We start from the raw sequence: 16143 nt of genomic DNA on the forward strand, positions 1-16143 counted from the left end.
TAGAAGGCAGAGAGTAGCAATGGAAGGATGCTTTTCTAATTGGAGGGCTGCGACCAGTGGTGTTCCACAGGGATCAGTGCTGGGACCTTTGCTCTTTGTAGTATATATAAATAATTTGGAGGAAAATGTAACTGGTCTGATTAGTAAGTTTGCAGATGACACAAATGTTGGTGGAATTGCGGATAGCGATGAGGACTGTCAGAGGATACAGCAGGATTTAGATTGTTTGGAGACTTGGGCGGAGAGATGGCAGATGGAGTTTAATCCGGACAAATGTGAGGTAATGCATTTTGGAAGGTCTAATGCAGGTAGGGAATATACAGTGAATGGTAGAACCCTCAAGAGTATTGAAAGTCAAAGAGATCTAGGAGTACAGGTCCACAGGTCATTGAAAGGGGCAACACAGGTGGAGAAGGTAGTCAAGAAGGCATACGGCATGCTTGCCTTCATTGGCCGGGGCATTGAGTACAAGAATTGGCAAGTCATGTTGCAGCTGTATAGAATCTTAGTTAGGCCACACGTGGAGTATAGTGTTCAATTCTGGTCGCCACACTACCAGAAGGATGTGGAGGCTTTAGAGAGGGTGCAGAAGAGATTTACCAGAATGTTGCCTGGTATGGAGGGCATTAGCTATGAGGAGCGGTTGAATAAATCGGTTTGTTCTCACTGGAACGAAGGAGGTTGAGGGGAGACCTGATAGAGGTCTACAAAATTATGAGGGGCATAGACAGAGTGGATAGTCAGAGGCTTTTCCCCAGGGTAGAGGGGTCAATTACTAGGGGGCATAGGTTTAAGGTGAGAGGGGCAAGGTTTAGAGTAGATGTACGAGGCAAGTTTTTTACACAGAGGGTAATGTGTGCCTGGAACTCGCTACCGGAGGTGGTGGTGGAAGCAGGGACGATAGTGACATTTAAGGGGCATCTTGACAAATACATGAATAGGATGGGAATAGAGGGATACGGACCCAGGAAGTGTAGAAGATTGTAGTTAGTCGGGCAGCATGGTCGGCACGGGCTTGGAGGGCCGAAGGGCCTGTTCCTGTGCTGTACATTTCTTTGTTCTTTGTTCTAGTTTCACCGATGCTTGCGAACTTGCCGTGGTAGCAAAGGAAGGTAGAATCATTTATGTGCTTTCATAGAATCCCTACAGTGCAGAAGGAGGCCATTCAGCCCATCAAATCTACATTGACCCTCTGAAAGAGCAGCCTAATACGGCTCCGATGCAGTGTATGACAGAACCTCTCTTGTAGTAGCGATAAGCATTGGGTTTTTATATTGTGTTCAATGAAGAAGTGATTTGATTCAAAGTTGCTGTTTTTTTTAAATATTTGTTATTCTCCTTTTTCACATTTTCTCCCAAATTTACACCCAACAATAAACAATAATCAGTAACGAATGTAATGTCAATCCCCATATCAATAACAACGATCCCATCCTCCCAGTAAACCCCAGGCATTAGCCCGCATGTTAACATAAACAAATGACAAAAAGGAATCAGGAATCACCCATAGTCACCACTAACACATACAGTCCCTCTCCCCCAACCTTTGGACAGGACCAAAACATATGAAGGTGATTTGCGGGGGCCCCCCCGCAACGTTCACACACATCTTCTACCCCCACAAAGAGCCGGCTCATCCTCGCCCTTGTAAGGTGCGCTCTGTACACCACCTTCAGCTGTATCAGCCCCAACCTCGCACACGGGTTGGAGGCGTTCACCCTCCGGAGCACCTCACACCAGAACCCCTCCTCCATACCCTCTCCCAAGTCTTCCTCCCACTTTGCCTTCATCTCTTCTCACGGCGCTTTCTCTTCCTCCAAAACAGCTCCGTAAACCGCCGATACTACCGCCTTCTCCAGTCCCCCTGTCGTCAGCACCTCCTCCAGCAATGTGGAAGCTGGCTCCACTGGGAAGCTCTGTATCTCTGGCAAAGTCTCGAACCTGCATGTATCTAAATATTTCCCCCTGCTCCAGCCCGATTTGATTCAAAGTTAAAGGTGTTGTGTCTATCAATCGACTGGAACAAGGGTCCCAGTCAACAATGCTAATTAGGTTTACCCAGTCTAAAAACACTGTGAAGGCTTACCTCAAAAAATGCAACATAAACATCAACGCCTGAAGATCTTTGCTCAGAAGAGACCTACTTGTAGAAACCTCCTGATTGAAGGGACACAATTCTTCGAGGACACCTGATGGTAAGAGGAGGCCCTGAAAAGGAACCTGAAAAAAAGAATACCAGCAATCTCGAGTCCAAGGACCGACCCCTCCTCCCGGAAACACCTGCTAACTGTGTGGTCAAAGATGCGACTCTAGGAGCAGGCTCATCAGCCACACAACGACCCACAGTACCTATAATCAGTAACAGTTTCTTAGGTGGTCAATCATATCGCTGAAGGGCAGCACGGTGGCACAGTGGTTAGCATTGCTGCCTCACGGCGCCGAGGTCCCAGGTTCGATCCCGGCTCTGGGTCACTGTCCGTGTGGAGTTTGCACATTCTCCCCGTGTATGTGTGGGTTTCACCCCCACAACCCAAAAGATGTGCAGGGTAGGTGGATTGGCCACGCTAAATTGCCCCTTAATTGGAAAAAATGAATTGGGTACTCTCAAAAAAAAATTTAATTTTAAAAATCATATCGCTGAAGGAGGTGTAGATTTAAGTCCCCCATGATTACTGCATTACCTTGTTACTTGCAAGGCTACATACATGGCTTGGAACTATATCACCTCCCTTCACTGACACTGGATCAAAACCAATCATAGCCATCCTTGCTAAAAACATTTACTCAATGGTGATTTAGTTCAAGATCAAAGATTATGTAATTAACACATTTTAGAAAGATCAACACATTTCAAAGAAAATAAACATTTCTACATTGTTGCTAATCTAATTTGCTACCTTAAGGTTTCAGACCAGAAAAAAAAACTTTATTTGAATTTTTCCCCATTTACATAGAAAGACAAACAAAAAGGAAGCCATCTAAATTTTCCCTCACAAAGCTGCCCAAATACTTTTCCTTTGCTATCAGTAACTATATTTTAGAACATACATGTTATTTGTACATTGGTTTTGTCCTAATTAGGGCAAGGGTTGGAAATCCGCTGCTTAAAATGGGAGATGAAATGACTACCACACCAACTTCTAATATTTCACATAAAATAGCTTTCATACTATAAATACCCAGGTTTTAAGTCATGCTTTAATAATCACAAGCTCTGCATATAGTTTCACTGCTGTGCAGACACACAAACATTTGCTGCAACGTAATATTTTAACCCGTTCCTTCATTCACAACCATGAAACCTTTCCTTATGTGACGAACTGACAATTTTTAATCTGAAAAACAGATCCAAGCCCAAATAAGTTTTATCATCCCCTCCAAACAATCACTGCCAATCTGTCTTAAATCTGGTAATTTTGCATTGAAGTAAACTGGGTTCATCCTCTTAAATTAATAATGCAAGTCAGCATTTTTTTAAAAAATAACAGAATCTCACATTAGCTTTGTGTACATTAGGTATTAGCATTTGGTCACTAGTAGCACATTTACTTCCAAGTCGAAAGGACAAGAGGTTCAAGCTCCATTTCAGGAATTTGAGCATCTTACCCTGGCACAGCGCAGCACTAATGAACTGTTGCATTTTTTTATCCATTCATGGAATGCAGCCATCGCTGTGAATTCAAGCATTAATTGCCCACAAGGTGCTGTGAAAGGCACTGCACTGCCTTCCTGTTCAGGTGCACAGAGGGAGAATTCAGAATGACCAATTCACCTAAAAGCACATCTTTCGGGACTTGTGAGAAGAAACCGGAGCACCCAGAGGAAACCCACGCAGACACGGGGAGAACGTGCAAACTCCGCACAGATAGTGACCCAAACTGGGAATTGAACCTGGGAGCCCGGCGCTGTGAAGCAACAGTGCTAACCACTGTGCTACCATGCCACCCAAATAATCATCTTTATTATTGTCACAAGTAGGCTGACATTAACATTGTGATGAAGTTACTGTGAAAATCCCCTAGTCGCCACACTCCGGCGCCTGTTCAGTTACACAAAGGGAGAATTCAGAATGTCCAATTCACCTAACAAGCACGTCTTAGTGAACCAGATCGGCTTTTACGATAATCCATTTGTTTCTGAGTTATCAACACAGATTCATATCTTATCCTAAATTTATTTAATTAACAGAATCAAATTCTATAGTTACCATAGTTGGATTTTGACTCATGTTTCTGGACCATTAGTCCAAGCTTCTGAATTACTTGTCCAGTAACAAATATGCTACCATACATGAAACAGAGATGTTGTCTTTTGCATGTAACGTTAAACTAGGTCCCCATCTGCCCCTTCAAAATACATAAAAAAATCATCCCAAGGCACCATTCAAAGAGGTTCAGAGGAGTTATTCTAGTACTTGGCCAAAATTATCCCTCAGCTATAACAAAGACAATAATCCATCGCATTCTGACTGTGCCTAAATTGGTTGCCAAGCACATTCCATAGATTCCATCAGAGACTACACATGAAAATGCACTGTGGAATCCTCGGAGGTTTTGAAAGGCATCTTAAAAATCTAAGTTCACTCTAACTCAAAGAATCATTGGACTGCCCAATTAAAAAGCCACGAATGATTTTCCTCTCCCTAACCTCGTAGAACTGAAGTTAATTACTGCACCCCTTCCTACTATCTTGACAGAGCTCAGTAAGAAGTCTTACAACACCAGGTTAAAGTCCAATAGGTTTGTTTCAAATCACTAACTTTCGGAGCACTGCTCCTTCCTCAGCATTCACCCGAGGAAGGAGCAGGGCTCCGAAAGGCTAGTGATTTGAAACAAACCTGTTGGACTTTTTAAAAAAATTTTATTAAAGTTTTTCGATCAAACAAAAATTCCCATTTTACAACTTTGTAATAATATATACATTGATCGTTTTTTAAATAAATAATATGCTAACTAACGGCAACTGCCAACAACAAAATAAGAAACAACAGAAATAGTAACTAAAATAGTAACTTCATAACATCTAATATAAATAACTAATATATAAACACACACATAAAACCCCTGAGGACCGAAATGAGCCCTCCCCCCCCTGGGTTGCTGCTGCTACCTTTCCTATTTTCCCTTATCGCTCTGCGAGATAGTCGAGGAACGGTTGCCACCGCCTGGTGAACCCTTGAGCCGAACCTCTTAGTGCGTACTTTATCCGCTCCAATTTTATGAACCCTGCCATGTCGTTTATCCAGGCCTCCACGCCCAGGGGTTTAGCTTCCTTCGCCGGGCTACTAGGGACGCAAAGGCCAAAACATCGGCCTCTCTCGCCTCCTGCACTCCCGGCTCATCTGCAACCCCAAATATAGCCAACCCCAAGCCTGGTTCGACCCGGACCCCCACCACCTTTGAAATCACTTTTGCCACACCCAACCAGAACCCATGCAATACCGGACATGACCAAAACATGTGGGTGTGGTTTGCCGGGCTTCCCGCGCATCTCCCGCACCTATCCTCCACTCCAAAAAATCTACTCAGCCTTGCTCCAGTTATATGCGCCCTGTGTAGAACCTTGAATTGGATCAGGCTGAGCCTGGCACACGAGGATGAAGAGTTTACCCTACTTAGGGCATCTGCCCACAGCCCCTCCTCAATCTCTTCCCCCAGCTCCTCCTCCCATTTTCCCTTCAGCTCCTCTACCATCGTCTCCCCCTCGCCTCTCATTTCCCTATATATATCTGACACCCTACCATCACCCACCCATGCCCCCGAAATCACTCTGTCCTGGATCTCTTGCGCCGGGAGCTGCGGAAATTCCCTCACCTGTTGCCTCACAAATGCCCTCACTTGCATATAGCGAAATGCATTCCCAGGTGGCAACCCATATTTTTCTGTCAGTGCTCCCAGACTCGCGAACGTCCCGTCTAAGAACAAGTCCTTCAATTTCGCAATTCCTGCTCGCTGCCAAGATTTAAATCCCCCATCTATCCTTCCCGGGACAAACCTATGGTTGTTCCTTATCGGGGACCACTGAGGCACCCGCCACTCACTTATGTCGTCTCCACTGCCCCCAAATTTTCAGAGTTGCCACCACCACTGGGTTTGTGGTGTATTTTTTCGGGGAGAACGGTAACGGCGCCGTCGCCAGTTCTTTTAGGCTAGTTCCCCTACAGGACGCCATCTCCAGTCTTTTCCAGATCGTGGTCAGATCGTTGCCTATTTGTAATCACACTTGCCACCGGGGCCCTGTACAGGAGCTGAACCCATCTAATGAACCCCTCTCCAAATCCAAATCTCCTCAGTACTTCCCACAGGTAGTCCCACTCCACTCTATCAAATGCTTTCTCTGCATCCATTGCCACCACTATCTCCGCCTCCCCCTCCAGTGGGGGCATCATCATCACCCCCAGCAGCCTCCGTATATTAGCATTCAATTGCCTCCCTTTAACAAACCCCGTTTGATCATCATGCACCACCCCAGGGACACAGTCCTCTATCCTCGTCGCCATCACCTTGGCCAAAAGCTTGGCATCTCCGTTCAAGAGGGAAATAGGACTGTATGACCCGCACTGCAGCGGGTCTTTGTCTCTTTTCAGGATCAGCGATATCGTCGCCTCCGACATCGTCGGGGGTAGTGTCCCCCTTTCCCTAGCCTCATTAAAGGTTCTCGTCAGAAGTGGGGCCAGCAGGTCCACGTATTTCCTATAGAACTCCACCGGGAACCCATCCGGTCCCGGGGCCTTCCCTGCCTGCATGTTCCCAATTCCTTTTACCACCTCCTCCACCTCAATCTGCGCTCCCAGTCCTGTCATCTCCTGTTCCTCAACCTTCGGGAACTCCAGCTGGTCTAGGAAACGCATCATTCCCTCTTTCCATTCCGGGGGGTTGAGCCTTATATAGCCTCTCGTAAGATACCTTAAACACCCCGTTCACCCTCTCCGCTCCCCGTTCCATCTTTCCCTCCTCGTCTCTAACCCCTCCGATCTCTCTCGCCGCCCTCCTCTTCCTAAGTTGTTGGGCCAGCAGCCGGCTCGCCTTCTCTCCATATTCATACTGCACTCCCTGTGCCTTCCTCCATTGTGCCTGCGCCTTACCCGTGGTCAACAAGTCAAAGTCCGTGTGCAATCTCCGTCTTTCCCTGTATAGCCCTTCATCTGGAGCCTCCGCATATTGCCTATCCACCCTCAAAATCTCCCTCAACAATCTCTCCCTTTCTTTACCCTCTTGTTTCCCCTTATGGGCCCTTATGGAGATCAGCTCCCCTCTAACCACTGCCTTCAGCGCCTCCCAGACCACTACCACCTGGACCTCTCCGCCATCATTAATCTCTAGGTACCTTTCAATACATCCCCTCACCCTTGCACATACCCCCTCGTCCGCCAACAGTCCCATATCTAATCTCCAGAGTGGGCGCTGTTCCTTTTCCTCTCCTACTTCCAGATCTACCCAATGTGGGGCATGATCTGAAATGGCTATAGCCGAATACTCTGTTCCTGCCACCTTCGGGATCAGCGCCCTTCCCAGGACAAAGAAGTCTATCCGGGAGCACACTTTGTGGACATGGAAGAAGAAGGAAAACTCTTTACTCCTTGGCCTAGTAAATCTCCAGGGATCCACTCCTCCCATCTGCTCCATAAAGCCCTTAAGCACCTTGGCCGCTGCCGGCCTCCTCCCGGTCCTAGATCTGGACCGGTCCAGCCCTGGGTCCAGCACTGTGTTGAAGTCCCCCCCCCATTACCAACTTTCCCATCTCCAGGTCCGGGATGCGCCCCAACATACGCTTCATAAAGTTTGCGTCATCCCAGTTCGGGGCATATACATTCACCAGCACCACCGCCTCACCTTGCAATCTGCCACTCACCATCACGTATCTACCCCCACTGTCCGCCACTATGGTCTTCGCCTCAAACAATACCCATTTCCCCACCAGTTTTGCCACCCCTCTATTTTTCGCATCCAAGCCCGAGTGGAATACCTGTCCCACCCTCCTTTTCTTAATCTGACCTGATCCGCCAGTTTCAGGTGCGTCTCCTGAAGCATGACCACGTCTGCCTTTAATTTCTTTAGGTGCGCAAGTACCCTTGCCCTCTTAATCGGCCCATTCAACCCTCTCACGTTCCACGTGATCAACCGGGTTGGGGGGCTCTTTACCCCCCCCCCCCTCGTCGACTAGCCATCCCCTTTTTTAGACCAGCTCCTCACCCGGTTCCCACGCACCCGCTTATCCCCCCGACGGCGCCCTCCCGTCCCGACCATCCCATCCCGTAACAGCTCCCTCTTCCCCTTAGCAGCAGCAACCCAGTTAACCCCCCCCCCCCCCGCGCTAGAGCTTTCGCTAGCTTAGTTGCTCCCCCCATATTGCTTCCGGAAGTCAGCAAACTCTGGCTGACCTCGGCTTCCCCCGTTTATCCTTAGCCTCCCATTACGTGAGGCCCCCTCCTTCCTGCGCCCCCTTTTCCCGCCACAATTTCCATAGCGCGGGAACAAAGCCCGCGCTTCCCTCTCGGCCCCGCCCCTGATGGCGCTGCTCCCTCTCTCCTTCCCCCTCCCCTTCCCCACCGGCGCCCACATTTCTTCGTGTGTGTCCCCTTCGAGGGGAAAGAAAATTTTCCCCCATCTGATTCACAGCCCCTTGCCACCACCTCACTACTTCATTTCAAACACTCTTTCTCCAATCTAGTCCAACTTCTCCTCTTCAATAAATGTCCACGCCTCTTCTGCCGTCGCGAAGTAGTGGTGTTTACCCTGGTGTGTAACCCACAGTCTTGCCGGCTGCAACATTCCGAACTTCACTTTCCTCTTGTGGAGCACCGCCTTGGCCCGATTGAAACTCGCCCTCCTTCTCGCCACCTCCGCACTCCAATCCTGATACACGCGGATCACCGCGTTCTCCCACCTGCTGCTCCGTGTCTTTTTCGCCCATCTCAGGACCATCTCCCTGTCCTTGTAGCGGTGGAACCTCACCACTATTGCTCGAGGTATTTCTCCTGCCTTTGGTCTTCTCACGAGGACTCGATACGTTCCCTCCACTTCCAGGGGGTCCGTCGGGGCCTCAGCTCCCATTAAGGTATGGAGCATCGTGCCCACATACGCCCCAACGTCCGCTCCCTCTGCCCCTTCGGGAAGACCCAAGATTCTTAAGTTCTTCCTCCTCGAGCTATTTTCCAGGGCTTCCAGTCTCTCTATACACCTCTTATGCAGTGCCTCGTGCGTCTCCGTCTTCACCACCAAGCCCTGTATCTCGTCCTCATTTTCGGCAGCTTTTGCCTTCACTCCACGGAGCTCCATCTCTTGGATCTTCTGCGCCTCCTTTAACCCCTCAATCGCCTGCAGCATCGGCGCCAGCACCTCCTTCTTGAGCTCCTCCACACATCGCCGGAGGAACTCCTGCTGTTCCAGGCCCCATACCAACTGGCCTCCCTCCGCCGCCATCTTGCTTCTCACTTCCCTTCTTTGCCGCTGCTCCAGAGGATCCTCCGCAATCTGGCCACTATTATCTCTTCTGTCCATTAACATCCGGGGGGACTCCCTTCTATGTCGCCTCACAGTGGGTTTAGCCTTCGAAAATTGCTGTTGGGGCTCCCGATAAGAGCCCAAAAGTCCGTTAAAACGGGAGGTGCCGAAATGTGCGACTTAGCTGGTCATCGCCGCACCCGGAAGTCAAACCTGTTGGACTTTAACCTGGTGTTGTAAGACTTCTTGCTGAGCTCACCCCAGTCCAAAGCCGGCATCTCCACATCTTAACGGAGCTCAACATTCATAGGTGGAACCTTTAATCTGTGGGAAACATCTATATGCTTTTTAACCAATTGGGCAATTTCCTTAAAATATTCATCCCAGTGAGAAAATGCACGGGTTTGCACTTAGGCAACTCCTTTACAGAATCTCCAAAGTGCTTCATAGAGAAGTGCTTTGTAGTGACTGTGCAGGGCAGATAACATGCACACAGCAGGCCTCCATAAAGACGATAAATCACCAGATATGATTTCGGTGCTGTTGCTCAAGGATCAAATGTTTTCTGGGGTACCAAAATAGCCCCACTCTTCTTCAAATAATGCCAACCGAGCACAGACAAGGCTACAGTGTGTTATCTCAGCCCAAAGATGGCACTTCGAAGAACGGAAACAAATCAATTAGGTCTAGGCTATGGAAATTATACTTATCTGCCAGATACCAGAAAAGGACAATAGAAGCAATACAGGTCAACATGATTTCCCTCCTCTGCTGTAGAACACAATTTCAACTGGGCACTTCAAAAGCAGATCTCTGTAAAGTGTAATGGAAGGCATGTAAAATTGTACTAGGCCCACTTCAACTGCGAGGATAAGAGCGCCACACTGTCAGAGGTACTTCGGTACATGTGACAATAAATCAAATCAAATCAAATCAAACTTTAAGACATTTGTTTGGAGGCATCCAGCAGTTGTGAAAAGCACTATCTAAATGCGAGTCTGTTCTTAACTGGTTCAGCTACATAAAAATTCAAGAGAGTTAAGGAGCACATTAGGTCAAAAGAGGCCTATAAATTTGCCAAAAGAGAGAACAGTAAGCTTGAGGGTTGGGAACATTTTCGAATTCAGCAAAGGAGAACCAAGAAACTGATGGAGAAAATAGAATGTGAAAGTAAACTAGCGAGACACTAAAAGCTTATATGTGTATGTAAAAAGGAAAAGATCAGCAAAGACAAATGTGGGTCTATGAAAGCAGTAATAGGAGAATTTACCGTAGGGAATAAGGATATGGCAAAGGAACTAATCAAATACTTTGTGTCTGTCTTCACGAAGGAAGATATGAAATCCTCCCTGAAATACTTGAGAGGCAAATTGAAGACCTGAAAGAAATTAGTTTTAAAAAACATATTGGAGAAATTAGTGGGACGGAAAGGTTGGTTGAACCTGATAATCTACATCCCAGAGTATTAAAATAGGTGGTTATAGACACAGTGGATGCATTGGTGATCAGCTTTCAACATTCTATAGATTCTGGAACAGTTCTTGCACATTGGAAGTTGGCAAATGTAACCCCACTATTTAAGAAAGGAGGGGGAGACAAAAGGATGGGATATGTGTGACAAAGAAAGAAAGAGGATTCTAAGCAATTTAGACATGCTACATGTGGAAAAATGAAAAGCTAACAGTCGCTGAAAGTAAGCATGCAGGTGCAGCAGGTAGTGTTGGCCTTCAAAGCAAGAGGATTCAAGTGCAGGAGCAGTGATGTCTTGCTGCAATTATACAGGGCCCTGGTGAGACCACACCTGGAATATTGTGTGCAATTTGGTCTCTTTATCTGAGGAAGGATGTTCTTGCTAAAGAGGGAGTGCAGAGAAGGTTTACCAGACTGATTTCTGGGATGACAGGACTGACATTATGTGGAGAGACTGAGTCGATTAAGATTATATATTCGCTGCAGTTCAGAGGGGGGGGGGGGGGGGGGGGCGGTAATGTATTAAATTCTAACAGGGTAGATGCATGAAGGATGTTCCCAATGTCAGGAGAGTCCAGAACCAGATGCAGGGTAGACAATTTGGGACTAAGATGAGAAACTTCTTCACATAGAAAGTGGTGAACCTCTGGAATTCACTACCACAGAAAGCAGCTGAGGCAAGGAGTTATATATAGCTCTTGGGGCTAAAGGGATTAAAGGATATGGGAGAAAAGCAGGAGCAAGTTGCTGAGATGGATGATCAGCTATAAGTCTGCATGTTCTCTGCGTGGGTTTCCTCCCGGTGCTCCGACAAGTCCTGAAAGACGTGCTTGTTAGGTGAATTAGACATTCTGAATTCTCCCTCAGTGTACCTGAACAGGAGTGTGGCAACTCGGGGATTTTCACAGTAACTTCATTGCAGTGTTAAAGTAAGCCTACTTGTGACACTAATAAAGATTAGCATAATGAATGGTGGAGCAGGCTCAAAGTACCAATTGGCCCACTCCTATTTTCTATGTTTCTATCCACTTTGGTAGGCAAAACAGAAATGCAGAATATTTCTGAATGGTGAGAGATTGGGAAGTCCAAAAAGGATTGTGTGTCCTTGTTCACACGTCACTGAAAGAGACACAAAGGTGTAACAAGCAATTAGGAAGGCAAATTGTATGTTGGCCTTTATTGGAAGAAGATCTCAAGTACAGGAGTAAAGAAATGTTGCTGTAGTTGTACAGAGCCTCGATGAGACCACACCTGGAGTATTGTGTACAGCTGGAAATTTCCCCTGGCTGGGTGGTCTAGAACCAAGGACACAAGTCTCACAATAAGAGGTAGGCTAATCTGGGCCGGGATAGAATCCTCAGACTGGTGAATCCTTGCATTTCTCTACCCCAGGGGATTGTGAAGGCTCAGTCACGATGTATGTCCAAGGCAGAGGTGGATAAATTTCTAGTTATTGAAGATAATAAGGGATATTGGGGTAGCACGGGAAAATAGCACTGAAGTACAATATCAGCCACATAGGCCATCAATCATCTAGACCAGGATTTTTTAAATTGTGGGCTGTGACCCACAGACAGGTGTCAGGAAGGTCACGGAGCGATCAGCCACAGCATTCCAGCAGTAGACCCGATCGTGGGAAAAGCACAACCAACAGTCGCTACCGACATTGTTATTGAAAATGGTGGCTGCTGCCACTTTTTAAATAAGGAAATGAGGCTTTGTGCAGTCTACCAGCCAGAAGTGGCAGCAGTGAACAGGTCAAGCACCCTGCACATATATTTGACGCCAAGTGCCCTGTATGGATGTACCTTTGGTGCCAAATCACGGAGAAGAGATTCTTCTATTTTCTAGCTGTAGGGAAACAAGGCAAGAGGACTGCGAAGATTAATCATCTTCTTACAAGAGACCTCCAGAGACACAAATCGACAGTGTACCTACTGGACAGGATCTGATAACTGAATCTGCTGGAGATGTTCAGGAGAGTCCAGGGCAGGACAGAGCAATGCTTTGCACAGAGCTCCAGGGCTTCTGGTTAACAGCCTACAAAGAAGATACTTAACTTGGGAACAAAGTAGCATAAAGATGATTTCTTGAGGTATGATTTTGTCAATTGTACCAATGCAAATAAGAGTGCAAAGCCCATGTGTGTTATATGCAGAGGAGTATTGGCAAATGAGAGAGGTTCAAATTTTGAAAGAGAAGTGGCAAGTGAAAAATTCCTTTTGAGGTTGAGACCCCAGAGTTAGTTATTAACTTACAACTGACTCCAAATGGAAAGACTACACTGCTGCACCTAACCTGCGATAGAACATTAAAAACATGTCAAAAGGGCAGCATGGTATCAAAGTGGTTAGCACTGCTGCCTCACGGCACCGAGGACCTGTGTTTGATCACGGCCCCGGGTCACTGTCCATGTGGATTTTTCACATTCTCCCTGTTTCTGCGTGGATCTCACCCCCACAACCCAAAGATGTGCAGGATAGGTGGATTGGCCACACTAACTTGTCCCTGAATTGGAAAAAAATAATGAATTGGGTACTCTAAATTTATTAAATAAAACATGTCAGCATTCTGGAGTAGCATCTCCCAGGAGTATCCAGTGCTGAGTAAAACAAGCATTCTGTTGCTATTGCCCTTCACAACAACCTACAATACAAAGAAGCTGGCTGAAGTCTGCACCTGATATATACATTACCCTCTTTGCCTGTGAACCTGATCTTCTTCTTTATTATTACTATTGTCACAAGTAGGCTTATATTGGATTTTATTTATTGTCACGGTACAGTGAAAAGTATTTTTCGTCGAGCAGCTCAACAGATCATTAAGTACATGGAAAAAAAAAAGAAAAGAAAATACATAATAGGGCAACACAAGGTGCACAATGTAACTACATAACACCGGCATCCGGTGAAGCATACAGGGGCGTAGTGTTAATGAGATCAGTCCATAAAAGGGTCATTTAGGAGTCTGGTAACAGCAGGGAAGAAGCTGTTTTTGAGTCTGTTTGTGCGTGTTCTCAGACTTCTGTAACTCCAGCTCGAGGGAAGAAGTTGGAAGAGTGAGTAAGCTGGGTGGGAGGGGTTTTTGATTATGCTGCACGCTTTCCCCAGGCAGTGGGAGGTGTAGATGGAGTCAATGGATGGTAGGCAGGTTTGTGTGATGGACTGGGCTGTGTTCACGACTCTCTGAAGTTTCTTGCGGTCTTGGGCCGAGCAGTTGCCATACCAGGCTGTGATGCAGCCAGATAGGATGCTTTCTATGGTGCATCTGTAAAAGTTTAAGCGTTAATGTGGACATACAGAATTGCCTTAGTTTCCTGAGGAAGTATAGGCGCTGTTGTGCTTTCTTGGTGGTAGCGTCGACGTGGGTGGACCAGGACAGATTTTTGGAGATGTGTACCTTTTGTGAGGGCCACGAAGAATCCAGCACACGTTTTAAGGATACAAAGTAATAACATTTATTTACAATAACATATATATATAACAGCAGCAGCAACTTCCCTTGCTGCACTCTCCATCCTGCTGGTTCTAAACTGGCCAGCTTTATTTATACTTGGAGTTTACTAATGGTTTCTCCGCCCCCCCTCATTGGGGAAGCTCATACTCCCACATGATTGTGGGATTGTCATTAGTCCCCAGCCAATGGTAAGCAGGCAGGTTATAACATCCCTCCCCCCCAAAGTCCAAGGAATCCACCGAAGACCCTGGCGAAGGAGGGCGTCGGACTCGATTTGCCGCAGGCCGGACACCATTTGCACGCGGCGCTGGATCAGGTGGCGTGTAATGAGACGGAGACCGGCGCTTCCGTGATGAACGGCGTAACGGTTGTACATCCACGGCCCGTGGACCCGAGGATTCCCCCTCTGATGCGTCCTGTGTCTCCATCTCGGAGTCAGAGTCTGCTGCCTCCGTCATGTTAGCGTCTCTATCTCCATTCGGTTCTGTAACGACCTGCGCAGGCTTCGAGTGAGGCACCAGTGGAAGATTGTGAGGACTACCTTCCCTTGTCTCTGGTCTCTGCGGCTGTAGAAATGAGCTCCGGGGGTAGGGAATCTTTTGAGGGGATAGTCTTCTGGATCGAACGTGGTCTACATGTTTGCGCTGGAGACGACCCTGGGCTTGCACCTGGTAAGATATAGGGGCCGTTTGGCGAAAGATTATGCAAGGAACCCACTGGGCACCACCAGCAAAATTCCGAACGAACACTGGGTCACCGGGCGCAAACTGCCGAATTGGCCGATGCCGAGAAAATCCCTGTCCCTGCCGTTCTTGTGTGCGGCGTACTTTTGCGCCGTGGAAAACCATACTGAGGCGGGTGCGAAGTCTCCGGCCCATTAGGAGTTCTGCGGGAGCTACCCCAGTCACCGCATGGGGGGTGGTCCTATACGTAAACAAAAAGCGAGCCAGTCTCGTGTCCATTGATCCGGAAGACTGCTTCTTTAGGCCTCTTTTGAATGTCTGCACTGTGCGCTCTGCCAACCCATTTGAAGCCGGGTGGTAAGGGGCAGTTCGGATATGGCGGATGCCATTCAGCTTCGTGAACCTCGCAAACTCCTCACTCGTGAATGGAGTGCCGCTATCCGTGACCAGCACCTCGGGGAGGCCATGCGCACTAAAAGACAAACGCATCTTTTCAATTGTTGCGCAGGACGTTGTCCCCTGCATCTTATGCACCACTAGCCATTTAGACTGGGCGTCGACCAATAGAAGGAACATGGATTCTTGAAAAGGACCTGCAAAGTCTGCATGCAAGCGTGCCCAAGGCCGCCCTAGCCATTCCCAGTGATGTAGGGGGGCGGCCGGCGGAAGCTTCTGATGCTCCTGGCAAATGGAGCAGTTTTGGGCCACCTTCTCAATGTCAGTGTCGAGGCCTGGCCACCAGGCATAACTCCGGGCCAACATTTTCATTTTGGTCATTGTGCCCATTGTGCAAGTCTCTTAGTATCAGCTCCTGGCCTTTTTCCGGGACAATCACACGCGTCCCCCACAAGAGGATGCCGTCTTCCACGCTGAATTCTGACAGCTTGGAGGAAAATGCCCACAACTCGCCTGGGAGCTGTCTATGCTGCCCACCATACAGGACTATGTGCCGAACCTTGGACAAGACTGGCTCCGTCTGGGTCCACTCACGGATCTGTGATGCCGTGACAGGCAGGGTGTCCATAAAATTTAGGGTTGCAACCACCTCACCGGTCGTGGGGGTCGACATGGGGCCAGTCGATAAAGGCAAT

The 16143-nt window shown here is 47.7% G+C and overlaps 1 protein-coding gene across 2 annotated transcripts in view; it reads right to left on the bottom strand.

Annotated features, from left to right (window-relative positions):
* Positions 1-16143, bottom strand: part of enah (ENAH actin regulator) — a 556073-nt gene that overhangs the window by 516786 nt on the left and 23144 nt on the right. The window contains exon 2 of one of the 2 annotated variants that reach the window (XM_072500300.1): positions 2087-2220. The exons of the other annotated variant lie outside the window; for it this stretch is intronic. Within the exon in view, the coding sequence (XP_072356401.1) occupies positions 2087-2109 (23 nt within the window). The 5' untranslated portion in view covers positions 2110-2220. The remainder of the gene's footprint in view (positions 1-2086; positions 2221-16143) is intronic. 2 annotated transcript variants of the gene reach the window in all.

The sequence above is a fragment of the Scyliorhinus torazame genome, chromosome 4 (genome assembly GCF_047496885.1).
Source record: "Scyliorhinus torazame isolate Kashiwa2021f chromosome 4, sScyTor2.1, whole genome shotgun sequence".
Taxonomy (NCBI): Eukaryota; Metazoa; Chordata; class Chondrichthyes; order Carcharhiniformes; family Scyliorhinidae; genus Scyliorhinus; species Scyliorhinus torazame.